The 16,439-nt window shown below is 38.3% G+C and overlaps 1 protein-coding gene across 1 annotated transcript in view; it reads left to right on the top strand.

The window, feature by feature from the left end:
- The first annotated feature begins 1,110 nt into the window (after positions 1–1,110).
- LOC107084005 (fibrillin-1-like) overlaps positions 1,111–16,439 on the top strand; it is a 32,137-nt gene continuing 16,808 nt past the window's right edge. The window contains exons 1-11 of the mRNA XM_015373631.1: positions 1,111–1,242; positions 3,679–3,734; positions 3,859–5,943; positions 7,804–7,926; positions 8,067–10,052; positions 10,976–11,109; positions 12,980–13,147; positions 13,270–13,449; positions 13,919–14,510; positions 15,438–15,587; positions 15,700–15,917. Of these exons, the coding sequence (XP_015229117.1) occupies positions 1,211–1,242; positions 3,679–3,734; positions 3,859–5,943; positions 7,804–7,926; positions 8,067–10,052; positions 10,976–11,109; positions 12,980–13,147; positions 13,270–13,449; positions 13,919–14,510; positions 15,438–15,587; positions 15,700–15,917 (5,724 nt within the window). The 5' untranslated portion in view covers positions 1,111–1,210. The remainder of the gene's footprint in view (positions 1,243–3,678; positions 3,735–3,858; positions 5,944–7,803; positions 7,927–8,066; positions 10,053–10,975; positions 11,110–12,979; positions 13,148–13,269; positions 13,450–13,918; positions 14,511–15,437; positions 15,588–15,699; positions 15,918–16,439) is intronic.

Raw genomic sequence — 16,439 nt, 5'->3', positions numbered from 1 at the left:
TTAACCGAATGTGGATAAAGTGCATGAGAATTGAGGCCATTGCTACTGTTGCCCCATGGTCAACTATAATGATGGGTGAATCTTACCAGCTACTTAAAACGGGTCAAATTGTGACAATTTTTAGTGTTTATTATACTGCAGTTGAAAGGGCTGTGTGGCTAACTCTGCTCACAGCTGACCAATATTACAACCACTTGGTTTCTATTTCCATGCTAATATCCCACCCAAAAAAAGAAGGATAGTAGTAATATCTGTGCAAAGTAATCTGAGCCATGGCAACCACAAACCAGGCTTAACTTGGAAGCAACAAGATTTTGCTAATTTTTTCTAAAAACACCTTAAAGCCCAACCATCAGAGCACATTTCATGTCATATTCAAATCAGTCAAGCACCAAACGGAGACATAGAATATTGACTGAGGAACCCATGAATAGTGACAAAATTACTCAACATTAAGTCGGGCAGAAAACAGGTACAGTCAAACAAATGAGCAAGCGCAGAACCAAATTAGCATGGAAAACCCATAACAGCAAAAACAACATAATATGGCAAGAACCTAAATGCAAAACTAATAACAGACGTACGGCAGAACCAAAACAGGAGAACATCCATCCATCCATCCATCCATCCATCCATCCATCCATCCATCCATCCATCCATCCATCCATCCATCCATCCATCCATCCATCCATATGCTATGCAAGTAGCTTTAAATTAAAATGAGAGACTATGAATGAGACATCCCTTAATGTGTCATGTCTAATTTCAGAAGGGTTAAGAAATATTTTTAACCTGCTGAGTTGTTCACATTAGTTTATATGATTAACATACCAGCAATTTATCCACATGAAATACATTAAAATCTCTTCTAGAAAAATCTTATTGTAGAGGAATTTAAACCTCTCTCCAGTAATAAACAGGACAACAAAAGATATGTGGCTGATCATCACTGACATACAGTAAGGAAGACAAATGGTGGCCTCATGTTCCTGGAACATTTATTGTGTAAGAGCTCGCACATAACCAGAGGAATATGGGTGTTCCTCTTCCCAGAGGTTTAAGATGTCAGGGCAGAGTAGTGGCGTAAAGGTGCATTGTCCTAGGTGGGGTGGAGGAATAAAAAAGGCAGAAGAAGCTCTTCGATGACAAAGCTCATCAGGAAAAGACGTGGACAGATATCCAGAAAGGTAAAGCCTTTGCTGTCTTTGGGATGGCAGACTCCAACAGACAGGGAAACATGAGGTGGGTTAAATTCTGTCTCCTTTAGTTTATTTTATTCTATTTTGGGTTGTAACAAAAAATATCTCAGCTAGTTTATGCAACAAAGCCACAAATTATTATGTTTTTTTTATTGATCTGTTCTAGTGTGACATTTGGAGGAGGAAAAAATAAGCAAAAATATTTTATGAGTAATAAAATGTGTGTAATACAAAAATGGCTTTGTGCAGCACTATATTTACTTATATACTTGGATGTGGATGCATTACCAACATTGCAACACAAAAGTATAATACATAGCAGCAGTTATAACAACATATTAAGAGTAAAAAGTTGTTTTTAATGGTAAGCTGAATGAAAGAGTGTTGTTAATTCATATTTAAAATGGCTGAGTCCATACGGAACTGTTCAAACTGGATAACATCTGCGACTAAAAAAAAAAAAAAAACATCTGATGATGAGACCTTAAGTCTCTGTTGGTCTTTCCTGGTTACCTGAAGTAATGAAAATTACTAATACAGAGCATATATTACATATCATACTTATTAACCCTCTGTCTCCGGACTTTAATGTCAAGCTGCTTCAAGTTCCTATTAAGTATACTTAGATTATTTTAGCTAACCTTTGCAAAGTTAAATTTGAAATTTCCACATTTTAAGAGATCTTAAGCTCAACTCAATGTTGCTTCACAGTAATGAGTAATAAAAAAAAAACAGAGTTTTAAAAGGTTTTTGTGCTGGATCATTTATTAATTAAAGGTATTATGCCTTCTTTAATTTAGCTAGTTACTACCCGCCTTCGGATCTATGAATACTGTCGCGGACAAGATAATTATCTTTGTTCAGTAACTTTGAAGCAAAATTCTGTAGAAAGATTATCAACATTTGATAAACCTGTTAATGCACTAATTATAATATATTATATTTTATATTATAATAAATAATGTTTTAATCAAAATTATAAACTATAAAACAATGAGTTTGATTGTTCTCACAGCATGAGTTTAGACTTTAAATGGATAAATAACTGATGTCTTCATTTTACATTTTTAATTAAATTAGACAGTCTTATTAATGTGATGATGTTGCCAACCAAACAAACACATTAACTGGTGTTAAACAATACATAAAATTGTAAAAGAGGAATTACATCCATCTATTACCTACTCAAAAATGTGTAGGAGGGAGCAAATGCTCAGTAATTCCTACCAATATTTAAACCATCCTACAGGCCATGCAATCTACACTGCCATTAAACTCTACTCTATAAATGAAAATAGTCTGTCATACTAGACTATCCAGACCTTTGTACCACTATATATCCTTGTAACTTTGCATTTATAAAAATATACCACCTTTTGGACTATGTAGAAATTCATATACTGAAATCTCGCAAATGAGTGACAGAAATATTCGCTCTTTTCATTGCTAACAGTATCGATCCCAAGCTGTCTAACCTGATCAAAATTCTCTTTTTTCAATTAATATATGTTTAATTTCTTTTTAAAGATTTATATTAATACTTATTTCTAAAGTTTTTTTTCTCTCCTATTTTTTGGCAAGAAAAATGTTGATTGATAAATTGATTGATCAGCAAATGTAAAAGGTTAATGGATGGGTTTATGGAAACTGTATAAGTTGACTCCAATGTGTATTAGGTAATAATTTGGTAAAAAAAATTGTGTTACTATTCTTACCACACTGCTATGGAGTTTCTTTAACAAAGACCGTTTCCACAAATATACAAACTACAAAAGTTTTCAGTCTTTAAGTAACAGTGACAGCAATAAATGTTAAAACAAAACAGAGGAAGAAATTGGACTAAAATGTTTTCTAAAATGGAGTTACTGTTAATTGCACTTGTATAGCTTATTACTGTCCCAGTTGCAGTCCCTTGGGGGTGGTAGGTGATGCTGTATGTATGTAACTGGAGTCTATTTAGACATCCATCCACAGCATTCTTCATAGACAGACAAAAGCCCCGCATGTCCTGAGGGAAGTATTAACTTTTACTCTGTAAGATACAGTAATAAGAGCAAAGAGGAGGTTATCATCATTACCATCCAGCTTTATGATAATCATGTCTTTGAGTTATTTCCTGTAAACATATAATGAAGAATCCACTGGACTTGAAAACCAAGTCCAGTGGATATTTTTTGAATTTTTACGGAATAATGAAGATAGACAAAGTTTTCTTGCACATTTGGGCAAATTACAATAATTTGATTATAATGTGTTTGATTAGAGTTGATTTGTCTGGAATTAATCCTCTTGTAATGAAACTCAACATACATTTACTGATGATAAAGTTCAGAAATGTAACTACATTTTTATGAAAGTCTAAATGACCAAACAGATAAGCAGAAATTACAAAGACTGTCCTTTTGGACCCAAGCATTGTTCAAGCCAATAAAATAAGATGTGTATTATATATGACTTATTTTGTTTGTTTTTCCTTTAGGTTTTCTATCTTGTGGCTGTTTACTCTGTTTGCGTTCCTGATGTACTGTTCTGCAGGTATCTTGATAAAAAAGTTTCTTTCCTTATTCAATGGAAATAGTTGAGTGAATGCTATAATTTCAAAACTTGAAGGGAACTTTTGACAACATTTTCTAACTAAAATCATATTTCTCTTTTTCAGTTGTTGTTGACAAGAGCGAATGTGAGGCACAAGGCCTTCAGTGCCATAATCAGGCAGACTGCATGAGGATTAGAAACAACTTCACCTGTGTCTGCCGTGTGGGTTACCAGGGTGATGGTCTGCAGTGCAGTGACATCAATGAATGTATAAGTGCCATGCACAGTTGTCACTCAAAGGCCCGCTGCATCAACTCCCAAGGCAGTTTTGACTGCATCTGTCTTGATGGATATGTTGGTGATGGTAAAATCTGCCAGGACATCAATGAATGTGAAACGAACAATGGGGGTTGTGACCCCAACGCACTCTGTACTAACTTGGATGGTGGACGAAGGTGTCAGTGTTATATCGGGTTTACAGGTAATGGCTTCCAGTGCACAGACATTAATGAATGCACAAACCAAAGGATCTGCCATTGGAATGCTACCTGCATCAATAACCCTGGCTCTTATGGGTGCACATGTAATGCTGGCTATAAAGGAAATGGAAACTACTTGTGCATGGACATAGATGAATGTTCAGAGAATCCTCGTTTGTGTCCATCTTCATTAGGATACCAAGGCTGCGTAAATACACCTGGATCTTTTCGTTGTACATGCAGCAATGGCTTTCAAACTGCTGGACAGAACTGTGTTGACATCAATGAGTGTGCTAACAATATCTGCAGTTCTTTTGCAAATTGCGAAAACTCCATTGGGTCATTCAAATGTACCTGCAAAAGTGGGTTTGTTGGAAATGGAATTACATGTGCAGATGCAAATGAATGCATTACAGGCAATGAATGCCACTCCCAAGCTCTTTGCATCAACCGGTTAGGCAGTTATGAATGCTCATGCCTAGAAGGTTTTGTTGGAGATGGACGACGTTGTGAAGATGTCGACGAGTGTGAACAGCCAAACATTTGCCCATCTTTTACTACCTGTGTGAACAACCCTGGGTCATATAAATGTGACTGTGGCAGTGGCTACATATTAAACAATTCCACATGCAATGACATTGATGAATGCAAAACAGGGCGCTGTAGCCCCTTTGCAAACTGCACTAATTCCCCTGGTTCCTTTTCTTGTCAGTGCTTGTTGGGCTATGAGGGAGATGGTTTTACCTGTGAGGATATAAACGAGTGTTCTCTGAATTCAAAGTGCCACTCTAAGGCCATTTGCTCTAACTTTCCTGGTTCTTACAACTGCACTTGTATGGCTGGGTTCACCGGGGACGGTGTTCTTCAGTGCAATGACATCAATGAGTGCCTAGTGAATAACGGAGGTTGCAATAACAATGCTATGTGTGTCAATAACCAAGGTTCTTTTTCTTGCCAATGTGAGTCAGGTTTCAGCTTGATTAATAAGACTATATGCCAAGACATCAATGAGTGCAAGGAAAGGAGCAATACATGTGGAGTGAACGAAGAGTGCAAAAACACTGAAGGGTCATATGAGTGCCCCTGCCAGACGGGATACTACCGTCCTGCCATCGGCATGACCTGTGCTGACCTGGATGAGTGTAAAGACAAACCATGCCATGTCAATGCTACATGTCTCAACACCATTGGCTCATACACCTGCACTTGTAAGAGAGGCTTTACAGGGAATGGCTCCCATTGTTGGGACAAAGATGAATGTGCCGTGGACCGTACGTGCCACCCCAGAGCCACATGCACCAACGTTATAGGGGATTTCTTCTGCTCTTGTGAGCCAGGGTTCACTGGTGATGGATTTTCCTGCCAAGATGTAAATGAGTGCTCCCTCCCCAACACAAACTGTCCTCATTTCTCACAATGTGTCAACTCTCCTGGTTTTTATGTGTGTTCATGTTTGAATGGTACTGTGGCCTTTAATGACACCTGTGTGCCACCCGTTTCCCTGTGTGATCCTCCTTGCCATAGTAAAGGACTGTGCCACCTCTCGCCCTCTGGATATCAGTGTGTTTGTGACATTGGTTTTGTAGGCAACGGAGTGACTTGTGCTGACATCAATGAATGCCAGACGGGAAATGTTTGTCCTGAAACTGAAACTGAGTGTTTGAATACCCCTGGATCATTTTCCTGTGTCTGCAAACAAGGCTACACGCGGAACGGGCAGCAGTGTGTTGGTAATATAAAAAAATACTTTCAATTTGTTATAAAAAACAATGGAACATAATGTTTGAATTTGGGTTTAAGGAAACTGAAAAATGTATATGCCCCTTCTAGTATATCACACAAATATAAGCTTGGTAAATACATAGTTCTGTTTTCAAATTAATTTTTCTATTGAAAGGAAACAAATTCATCATTAACAATTTGATCCTATAAAGAAAATATCAGCAACTCATTAAATCAGTGATATGTTAGACAGACAGACAAACTAAAGAGTGGTGTTTAACCTTAGAAGTTACTGGCTAGCTTTCTAAAATTACTTCAAGAAAGCATCAACAACTGGCATTGTAAGGAGGTAAAAAAAGAGACCAAAAAGATAATATGTCAAGTACTGCAGGCCTCACTTGGTTAAGGTCAAAGTGTTAGGCCAGTATTGGGCAGTATTCCCCAAAGTCGGCCCTCGAGGGCTGCTGTCCAGCAGCTTTGAGAGGTTTCCCTTGTTCACTGCAGTATAACAGTTTAGCAATAGCCTGTTAATCAGATGTCAATGGAAAGCAGCTGTCCTTAAGCAGGAAAACCTCTAAAAAACAGGAAAATGTGGCAAACATAGAAAGATTTGACAACCACAGCCTGCTAAAAAGAGCACAAAAGTATTTTTAGATTTACCAAATGTCCTCTGAACAAAGCTTCTGGGAAAACATTTTGAGGATGGATTCGACAAAAGTAAAATTTTTCAGAAGGCAGACCGGCTAAAAAGCTTTGATAACCCTCAGGAAAAATAAAGGCTGTATATGTATGCCAATATTTTGCAAACTGAACCAAACATGTTGCTGCATAACCCAGCAGCATGCTGTTACAAGGTGAAGGAGCAATCCCATATCTGGATTTCTAAAAACTATAAAGGTCTAGGCGTGGCATTGAAAAATCCAACCTAAAATAAATTAAAATGCTTTTGCAATACCTGAGAGAGGCTGTTAATGACAGAGAACACTCCACATTGGTTAAGTTTAAAAATCCTCTGCCAAAAGTCCAAGTTTCTTAGCTCCAATTTGAAATACTCCAAACTACTTATAGTACCATTACCTGATTACAGATCCTGCTACCAAGAGATGCACGACAAAAAATTGGTTTAACTAAAATAAAAACTAAAATTTGTTTAACTAAAAAATTAAAACCTTTAAAAATAACTTTTGTTATTAATTTGGGTTATGCTTTTCTACTATAAAAATGTGTTCAATCATCTTGAGCATACGGTAATAAATTTGCAAGTAGGAAATATGTTTCTGTAAACTAACAAATTCAGCATATCATTAAGAATGGTAATGTGGAACAGATTATTCTTTATTATCACAGCCCCAGTAATGTTTGAAATACATAAAATGTTGTCTTCATGTGTTAAAGGCAATAAAGAGAGCAGTTGTTATTCAGTTTGACAAAAGCCAAATTCCATTTGATCAGAGGACCTCCAAGAACTTAGCTTATGTGGGTAATTTTCTGGTTTGCACTGGTCAGTATCTGTGAAAGCTGGTGTAAAGAGTGGATATTAGTAAACTTAGGGACAGGTTCATGGGCACCCAAGACTTACGGACACATGTTGGGAGACAAGCTAAATTGAATTCAACTACTTAAGACGATATTTTTGATAAGGTAATAGAGAGGGTATCAAAATATTCAGAGTTTTCTAGGTCCATATACCTGACTGGAGTATGTTTTGACACAAAATCAAATTTCAGTAATCAGATCTTAGTACTTAAAACTGATCTCTGATTTTAAATGATTTTTAAACATTAGAAATGTCTGCTTTAGTACATGTTTTAGATAGCTAACTTATTCACTCTCCTTCTCTCTTCTTACACTGTATATGAACTCTCCAGATTTGAATGAGTGTGACACTGGGCAGCACGACTGCAGTGAGGTTGCGCAATGCATCAATACAGTGGGCAACTACTCCTGCTTTTGCCGAAATGGTTACACTGGTGACGGGAAGAACTGCTCTGGTACGTATCAGTATTTTACATGACTTTACATCTTTAGCATCAGTAACTCTTGCTCCCATATGTGGGCTTTAATGTGAGATTTCTTTTAGCACGTTTTGGGGCTGTTACCCTGACACTGTCCCATTTTGGATAAATTATAGACATTGATGAATGCCAACACCAAAATGGAGGATGCCACCCAGTTGCCAACTGCACTAACATCCCAGGATCTTTCTCATGTCTCTGCCCCTGGGGCATGGAGGGGGATGGCTTTTACTGCCAGGATGTGGATGAATGTGAACACAACTCTACCCTATCAAACAACTGCAGCTCACTGGCCATGTGCCTCAACACCAATGGTTCCTACCTCTGCCAGTGCAACAATGGATACCAAGGGGACGGTTTCATTTGTGATGATGTTGATGAATGTGAGATGGCCACACCTTGCAGTAAAAACATGACATGCACCAATATGCCGGGGTCCTACAGCTGCTCCTGTGTATTGGGAAGTGTGTACAATCAGGGAACATGCATAACTGAAGAGACCTGCTTAAATGCTAGCAGTGAATGCCACCCGCTTGCCAAGTGCAACCTGTACCAGGGCTCTTTTTACTGTCAATGCGCAGAGGGATATGAAGGAAACAGTACTCACTGCCAGGACATAAATGAATGTGACCAGTTAAAAGATCAAGTCTGTCCTCCTTTTTCATACTGCAGCAATACAAATGGCTCTTACTTCTGTGATTGTTGGGAAGGGTTTCAAGATAATGGGACACATTGTCAGGATATAGATGAATGTGAGATGGGAAACTTCAGCTGCACGGCCAACAGTAGCTGTACTAACACAGAGGGGAGCTACAATTGCACCTGTGACCCAGGATTCTCAGGCAACAATTCCCTGTGTTTGGACATTGATGAGTGCTTCCTTGGTCTAATCCAGTGTCCAAATTTTTCCCGCTGCCTTAACACTATTGGATCTGGCTTCTGTGAGTGCTGGGAAGGCTACCAAGGCAATGCAACAGATTGTGAGGATATTGATGAATGTCTGGACAACTCCACCTGCCCTGATCATAGCACATGTGTTAACACAGAGGGAGGCTACCAGTGTCTCTGTGAGACGGGGTTTTCTAAGAACACTGACTTATGTGAGGACATTGATGAATGCAGTGAAAACAAGGTGGGAGAGATTTGCACCAATGGGACATGTGTGAATGCTCTGGGTTCTTTTTACTGTGATTGTTTTATGGGATTCGAGAGCAATGGAACAGATTGTGTCGACGTGGATGAATGCTCAAAACCTATCAACTCCTCTGTGTGCCAGCCTTTCTCAACATGTGTTAACACTCCAGGTTCATACCTGTGTCCCTGTATCCAAGGCTTTATTTTGAATGGTACCCACTGTCTAGATGTGGATGAATGCCTTGACCCAGTTGGTGCAGGATGTCCAGAGAACTCTTTATGCATCAACACAGAGGGGTCTTTTCTTTGTCAGTGCTCTCCTGGATACAAAACCTTTGACTCCGGCTGTGAGGATATTGACGAATGTAAACACAACAACACCTGTCGCTCTGACCAAGTGTGCACAAACCTGCCGGGAGCATACAATTGCTCTTGCCCACTAGGATATCATGAGGAGAGGGAGGCATGTGTTGACAACAATGAATGTGAGAATCCACCTTGCCATCCGATGGCACGCTGTTGGAATACACCTGGCTCTTTCTCCTGTCACTGTCACACAGGCTTCGCTGGAAATGGCTCCTGGTGCAAAGATGTGGATGAGTGTGCTGCCTTAACAGATCCTTGCCATCCCATCTCTCAATGCCATAATGCCCCAGGGTCATTTGTTTGCATGTGTAAGCCAGGCTTCATGAGCCTTGGTTCCCTATGTGTGGACATTAATGAATGCCTCCAAGGAAATGGGCAGTGTCACGCCGCTGCTACCTGTAAAAACTATGTAGGAGGATTCAGATGTATATGCAACCAAGGCTGGGAAGAAACCAAGGATAATAGTGGTGGATGTGTTGACTTGAATGAGTGTGTGTCCAGCTCTACATGTCATCAACCATCATCCTGTACCAACTTCCCAGGGAGCTACACCTGTTCCTGTCCAGAAAACAACCCTGTTTGCAAAAACATAATGAGAATGGGTTAGCTTTATCTTTGTCCTTCAACACATGATGGTATCAAATTTAGGCTTAGTTATAAATGAAATCCCATTTAAAATTACTAACGTCATAATTATGAAACATGTATCAGGGATAATCAACAACTTAATTATTTTTAAGTTGCAGTGTCTGATGAAGACAACATTAAAACAAAGCTAGCTGCTGTTCTGAACAATGACAATCTAGTAATGGCGACTAAAGGAATCGATTTTTGTATTTCCCTTTTGAAATCGACAATGTGTAAAATGCTACCTGTGTCAAGGAATTTTGGTAAAAAATTCTTAAAGGTTGCAGAGAGATCTGCAATAGTTGTTTTTAATTTCCAAAAAAGCCTTTATAGTAGTGAAAAAGCGTGTGTCATGTATTTCTTTAGGCCAACAAAATATGTCATACTGTAAATATAGGTTTAAGTTGAGCAGACATTTACCATTGAGGTCCATACAGCGATTTCTCACTTTGGCCTGATGATTATAGTCCTTCAAAGGAAAGTTTATATCTAAACTGCATTCTGGTAAAATTATTCATTCAGTTAGTGTTTTTCCTTCAGTAGATGTCTTTAGCAATAAACCCTTTATCAAACAGAAATGTGTTTGATTAGTCTTGACTTTGGCATCAATGTTACACTATTAAAATGAGTCACACAATTAAACAGACTACTTTAAAACTCAGTGTATCAGAGGTATCACATATTTTGTATACATTTGGCCTTGTTCTCTTGGACAGAGTTAGCTGAGAGAACCTGGCTTAGAAACAGAAAGGGATCCATGATTTGCGTAGTTACAATCCTAGATAGCATATAAAAAATTGATGCCTTACCAGATTTCGTCAATACACTGATACCAAACATAATTGTCTTATGCTGTTAATTGGATAATAAAAATAACTAATTGTTTGCTCCCACACAGAGGGCACTCTGTACCCATATGGAGCAGAGGCTGGAGATAAAGAAGTGAAAATAGAAACAGAAGATGGAAATTCTCCCTACATCACACCTCCGGCAGGGTTTCCTTTCATGGGGAAACTGTATGACAGAATATATGTAAGTGTGACTTTTTGCTAATATGGCAGCACCCAGTCTTACCTAGAAATATTGGAAGAACTTGGAGGATAAATAGAGTGGTAACTGTGACAATTCCTCCTTGCAATATCTATCTTTATCAGTGGTTCTCAATCTGGGTCCTCAACTACCACTGCCCTATGTCCTTTAGATATCTCCTCACTGCCACACTGACTTATAGAAAAAGAGAATGATTCACAAATTTCTGCAGCACTAAATTGCAGCTGAGGAGGTTATGCAGTCATTTGGATAAGCTGTGCAGGAACAGTTGAGGAGCTGGTTTGAGCTCATGCTGAGACCTGTCTTTTCCTAATGCTTTCTTTACCTAAGTTCACCTCTCAGTTTCGTTTTAGGATTTTGTAAGTGAACTTTTTTTGTATGGATATGACTGTTTGTTTGGATCATTATCCTACTAAAGCAACAAGTGATGAGCCATTTTGAGTTTTCTGGGAGAATGCATCATATTTTCATTTACAATCTCCTGTTTTTTTTTGTTTTTTTTATATTCAAAACCCCAGGCATTCCAACAAGTTTTTTGGAGGAGAAATAGGCCAGCATAGATTCTGTTAAAAAGGGATTTCATACCTTGGCATCAGGTGGTGTTTATCCTTTTGCAATACAGCCAACATACCTGCAAACTTTTGAACAAAGCAGACTGTTCCCATTAATGTTTCAGCAGAAATTAGCAAACCAAATGTTTATGTAATGATTGGGCTGAAAGAATTTACCCACTATGTTCCCAAAAAAGAGGCAGCCTAGTTTATTTTGGGCCCCCTAGCAGAATTTGGGGGATCCTAATCAAAGTAAATGCAATCAGCATCCAGCCACTCAAGGTATCACTAAAACTCATTTGAAATCTCTATATGAATCTATTTAAAGAGTGCATAAGTGAATTTTTACCTAAACATGGTAAAGTTGAAGGCATCCATGGAAAACATATCCACATTTTCAATTTACTTACAAAAAAGGACAGTGTGTAAAGCAAAAATTACAGAAAAAACAAGACATTTCTGAATTAATATAAACTTTGGACTAAGCTATGTTTTCAGTGTACCTCCAGGCAAGCACGTGACCCTACTGTACATGAGACCCACTTTTGACCTGGGCCATCTGTCTGTGGTCTCAAACCACCAGTTGGAATTTAAAGAGTAACTAGTGGCTATTGAAGTTTGATGTTCCAAAGGTGCAATGCATTGGCACAGTTGTCATAGTTTTTTTTTTCTCTAAAATATATATGTGGGGCCAAGATCAACTCACACCCGCTCAGATTGAAGGAGGACCTTCTGGGAAAAGTTCTCCGAAAAAGGAAATTCACTTTTAATCTTTTATGATGTCTCAGTCTTTTTCAGAAATGCTTTGTTCTTAGACAATATTTGAAATATTTCTCCTTTTTCTGGGCCATTTTGTCTAAAAAGCAGCTCCTATTTTCTGATGTGCAAAGTTTAAATTGTGAAGCTCACAGTTGAATATCAAATTTACTCATACTATTCGTTTTTTTCGAAAAAAAATATCTTATTTCGGTGGGAAAATACAACTGCATACAACAAATGGGATTACATTTTACTGCACCAATGGAGGGTGCTGTATGACAAATATAAACACCTTTTTAAACAAAGAGAGAGGTTTTCATAGTCATGTTTTTATAAAATATAATTAGATTTGCTTCAGTAATGTGGTTCTATGATAGCCATATTAAAGTATTTGATTTTTCACAATTTATTAGATAAATCATTAAGGATATTTAGCAGAATAACTGACTTTAATTAAAATGGTTTACTGATTAATGCTTTAAATTTTTATTAAATGGGATATACCTCAAGTCAACACCCCGTGTTTAAATGTCCTTTTTCAGTTTTCAGATAATGGCCTGGTTCAGTTTCAGACGTTGGCAGAAAATGAACAATACCTGCTCCCTTCTCCTTCTGCTGATGGTTTCCCTGAGGACATGAAGATGCCTTTATTGGCAGCATTTTGGGATGATGCAGACCTCACCCTAGGGGATGGGAAGCTGCACTATAAGGTGTATACTTTATGTAATGTCAAAAATCTATTTAGAGTAGCTGTGATTGCTGTTGGTATAAATGACTGAAAACCAGAACCACCTTTTCTAATAATCACATCATTGCTGTTTGATTCTTTTAGGAATATTCTAAACTGGATGCATCAGATATTTACTCCCAAGTGGTTTTTAATCGCACAGCAGATGAAGTGACAAAGTTTGAGGATCTGAAACAGAGGCCTTCGTTTACGCCCACCTGGATCCTAAAGATCACATGGGACAACGTGATGCCGGTCTCCTACCAGAAGATCGACTTTTCTGAGGTGTGGTTTTCTTTACAAATTAAGTAAAGATTACATAAAAGAAATAAGCACTTTACTAAACATGCAGAACATGCTTGATCTCTGGAACAAAAAACCAAAGTATTTCAAGTGTGTTTGTTATATGCCCCACCTCTATTTTGATTTTAAAAGATGTGATAAAGCCTGACATATGATCATTTACTTGCCCTACTTTAAATGTTGTGTAATGTGAGACATTCAAAGCATAGGCTGGTAGAACGTAGGTATCACACTGAAACAAACTTCCTGTTTGTTCTACCTTGCAGTGCCATCTAGTGACAGCTTTTAGGGGATTTCTTCAAAGGACTTTTTCTGCCATTTCTTGTTTGCATAATAGTCTGAAAGTCCTGCTTATTTTATTTCATTTTTTATTTCTTTTTGCAGTTTGCACAAAATAAAAATGAGAAGCCTTTGTAAAAATTTTTGACTGTAAATTACTTTTCTATTGCAGACAAACACTTTCCAGTGCATCTTGACTACAGATGGAGTTCGCTCCTTTGCCCTCCTGCGTTATGGGGATATGAAATGGGGACCTGGGTTCAGGAAGCATCATGATGCTCTTATTGGCTACACAGATGGAAGAACCAGTTTCAAGGAGACCACCGTCCCCCCAGATAACCTTTTTGGTCCTGCAGGCAGATATAGACCCAATGAAGTTAGAGGAACACTTGGGAATCTTGGCCAGCTAGTGTATGATTTGACTGGGCCAGAAGGGTCGGATGTTGATGCCCGTATTAAATGTCAGACATGGTGGAAGAAAGAGCCTGACCCCAGTGAGTGGGCGTTGGGGCTGCCATCCTGTCCCTGCACCTGGACACAGGCTCTGGAGGACCTGGCCTTCTTACAGGATCTCACAGATCCAGGAGAAACAGTTCAGAAGCTGAGGGCTCAGCGCTGGGGTAGTGCCTCAGGACACATCTTTAGGTCACTCCTGTCCAACCAGTATGGAGCTGGGAAGAGGTGTGTGTATGAACCAGATGGTGCCTTGTTGGCTGGGTACAGTGAGCTCTACTTCCACGGACACAACACACAGAAACATATCGGTAATTTTTTTGCTTTACTTTTTCTCTGCTATTTGTAAAATATGACCAAAAATCAGGGATATAATCTAATAGAAAAGAAAACTGTAACTAAATATTATTTAACACATCGCCTCTTTTCAAAATAAAACATAAAAAACAAGGAAACATGTTATTAAGGCCTACATACAGATGTAATGGTAGACTGAAGTTGATAAACAGCTGCATGAAAATGGATTTCATGTTAAAACTTTCCTGTTTTTGATAACTGGAACAATAATTGCGATATTTTATTAAACTAGAACTGGAGGAGGAGCAAAGTTTACAAAACGTAACAGACTATGGATGAAAATCATTCCCCGATGCTCCCTGTTAGAGAACTGCAGATGAGATTGGTAGAATGAGATCATGGAGTCAGATGGCAGAAAAAAAGCCTGTTCTATCCAACGATCACAAACCTTTTGGAGCATGTGGATTTTGCTAAATATCCTGGAAAGAATTGTTTGTTGTGGTCAAAGAAACCAAAGTTGATATTTTCTGCAGCTAACACTTCTGGTAACTTTGCTGGGAAAAAAGAAGAGATAATTATGTGACATTGTTCTTATTGTATGGTGGCGGATCTATGATACTGTGGGTCTTTGTCACTTTCAGGTAACCTGAGATAAAAACCTGTAAGCAATACATTCAAAAGTAATATCATCAGTGGGACCTTAGCAAAATAATGAGTCAAAGCAATTGTCTGAAATCATCGGTGATATAGTAATTGACTTCAAATCAGTATGTTCTCTCAACCTCAGTCTAAATACTGCAGCAAACCTGTTTGATACTGCATTACCTGAAAAAAACAACAATTAAGTGATTAAAACCTGCAGTGCCGCACTATGTAAACATTTCCTCTGATTGTCCGACTAAATCTTGGATTGACGGCATTTGAAAAACCTTTCTCTGCAGATGAGGATCTTCTTCCCTTTCAGTGGTGTTGCATCGACTCCTCCCTGTGCCATCATTACCTAAGCAGGAGACCCTTGGATCGTTGCCAAGGTTATAGCTTTAGCAATCACAGCAGCTCTTCCCCGTCCAATTGGGGGACTCAGGGCATTGGTGAGAGACCCCCCCTCTCCACATCTGAACACAAAACTGTTTAAAACAATCAATCCTCCAGCGTGTTTTATGTTATGATATTTTAAAAGTGAAAAGCTATGTTTCCTTACAGCAATGGTGTACGGGAGCCTGCATTTCATCACCTTTGATGGGTCAGAGTACTCCTTTAATGCCCTGGGGGAGTTTGTGATACTACGTCTCTCATCTGCAAGAGGCTCCAATATCTTCACCCTACAAGGACAGATTGAGAAGCTGCACACTGCTGCACAGGGGATCGTTGAGGTCCCAGTGGTGGTGCGCATGGCTGCCTTCCACCAAGGCCTCGGCAAGGTCAGGATGGGGTATAGTTTTTAGCTACAGCAGTAGTCACTGTTTAGAAAACTCCTTTTTTGCCTTCAAATGTGATCATTTAAGCTAAGATTGAAGTTAAGATACCAGCTTATTTCAGACCTTTTATAACCCCAGTTGTTTTTTTTATATGTTTTGCAAAGTTTTAAATATTTCATTAGCATATTATTTGATAAACGAACAGAAATTAATGAGTAATATAGAAGTGAAATAAAAAATAAACATGGAGTTAAAAAATTTACTGAAAACATGTTAAAAGGTTTGATGGATTTATGTTCAGCCATCACACTTGACTTAAATTAGAACTGCAAGTTTTAGGAGTTTGCAGTACTCGATAGAAAAGCTAAACTCAATCTGGCTGGAACATCAATTTACTGGCCACAGATTAATTTTTTACAGCTATTTCCAAAGTGGAAGAAACGCCCCCTAGTGTGATATCCATGACATACCATGACTTTTTATATATATATATATATATATATATATATATATATATATATATAT

The sequence above is a fragment of the Cyprinodon variegatus genome, unplaced genomic scaffold (assembly GCF_000732505.1).
Source record: "Cyprinodon variegatus isolate N-32 unplaced genomic scaffold, C_variegatus-1.0 Scaffold90, whole genome shotgun sequence".
NCBI lineage: Eukaryota > Metazoa > Chordata > Actinopteri > Cyprinodontiformes > Cyprinodontidae > Cyprinodon > Cyprinodon variegatus.
The sequence above is the reverse complement of the archived record's forward strand: the minus strand, read 5'-3'. Positions and strand labels throughout refer to the sequence as shown.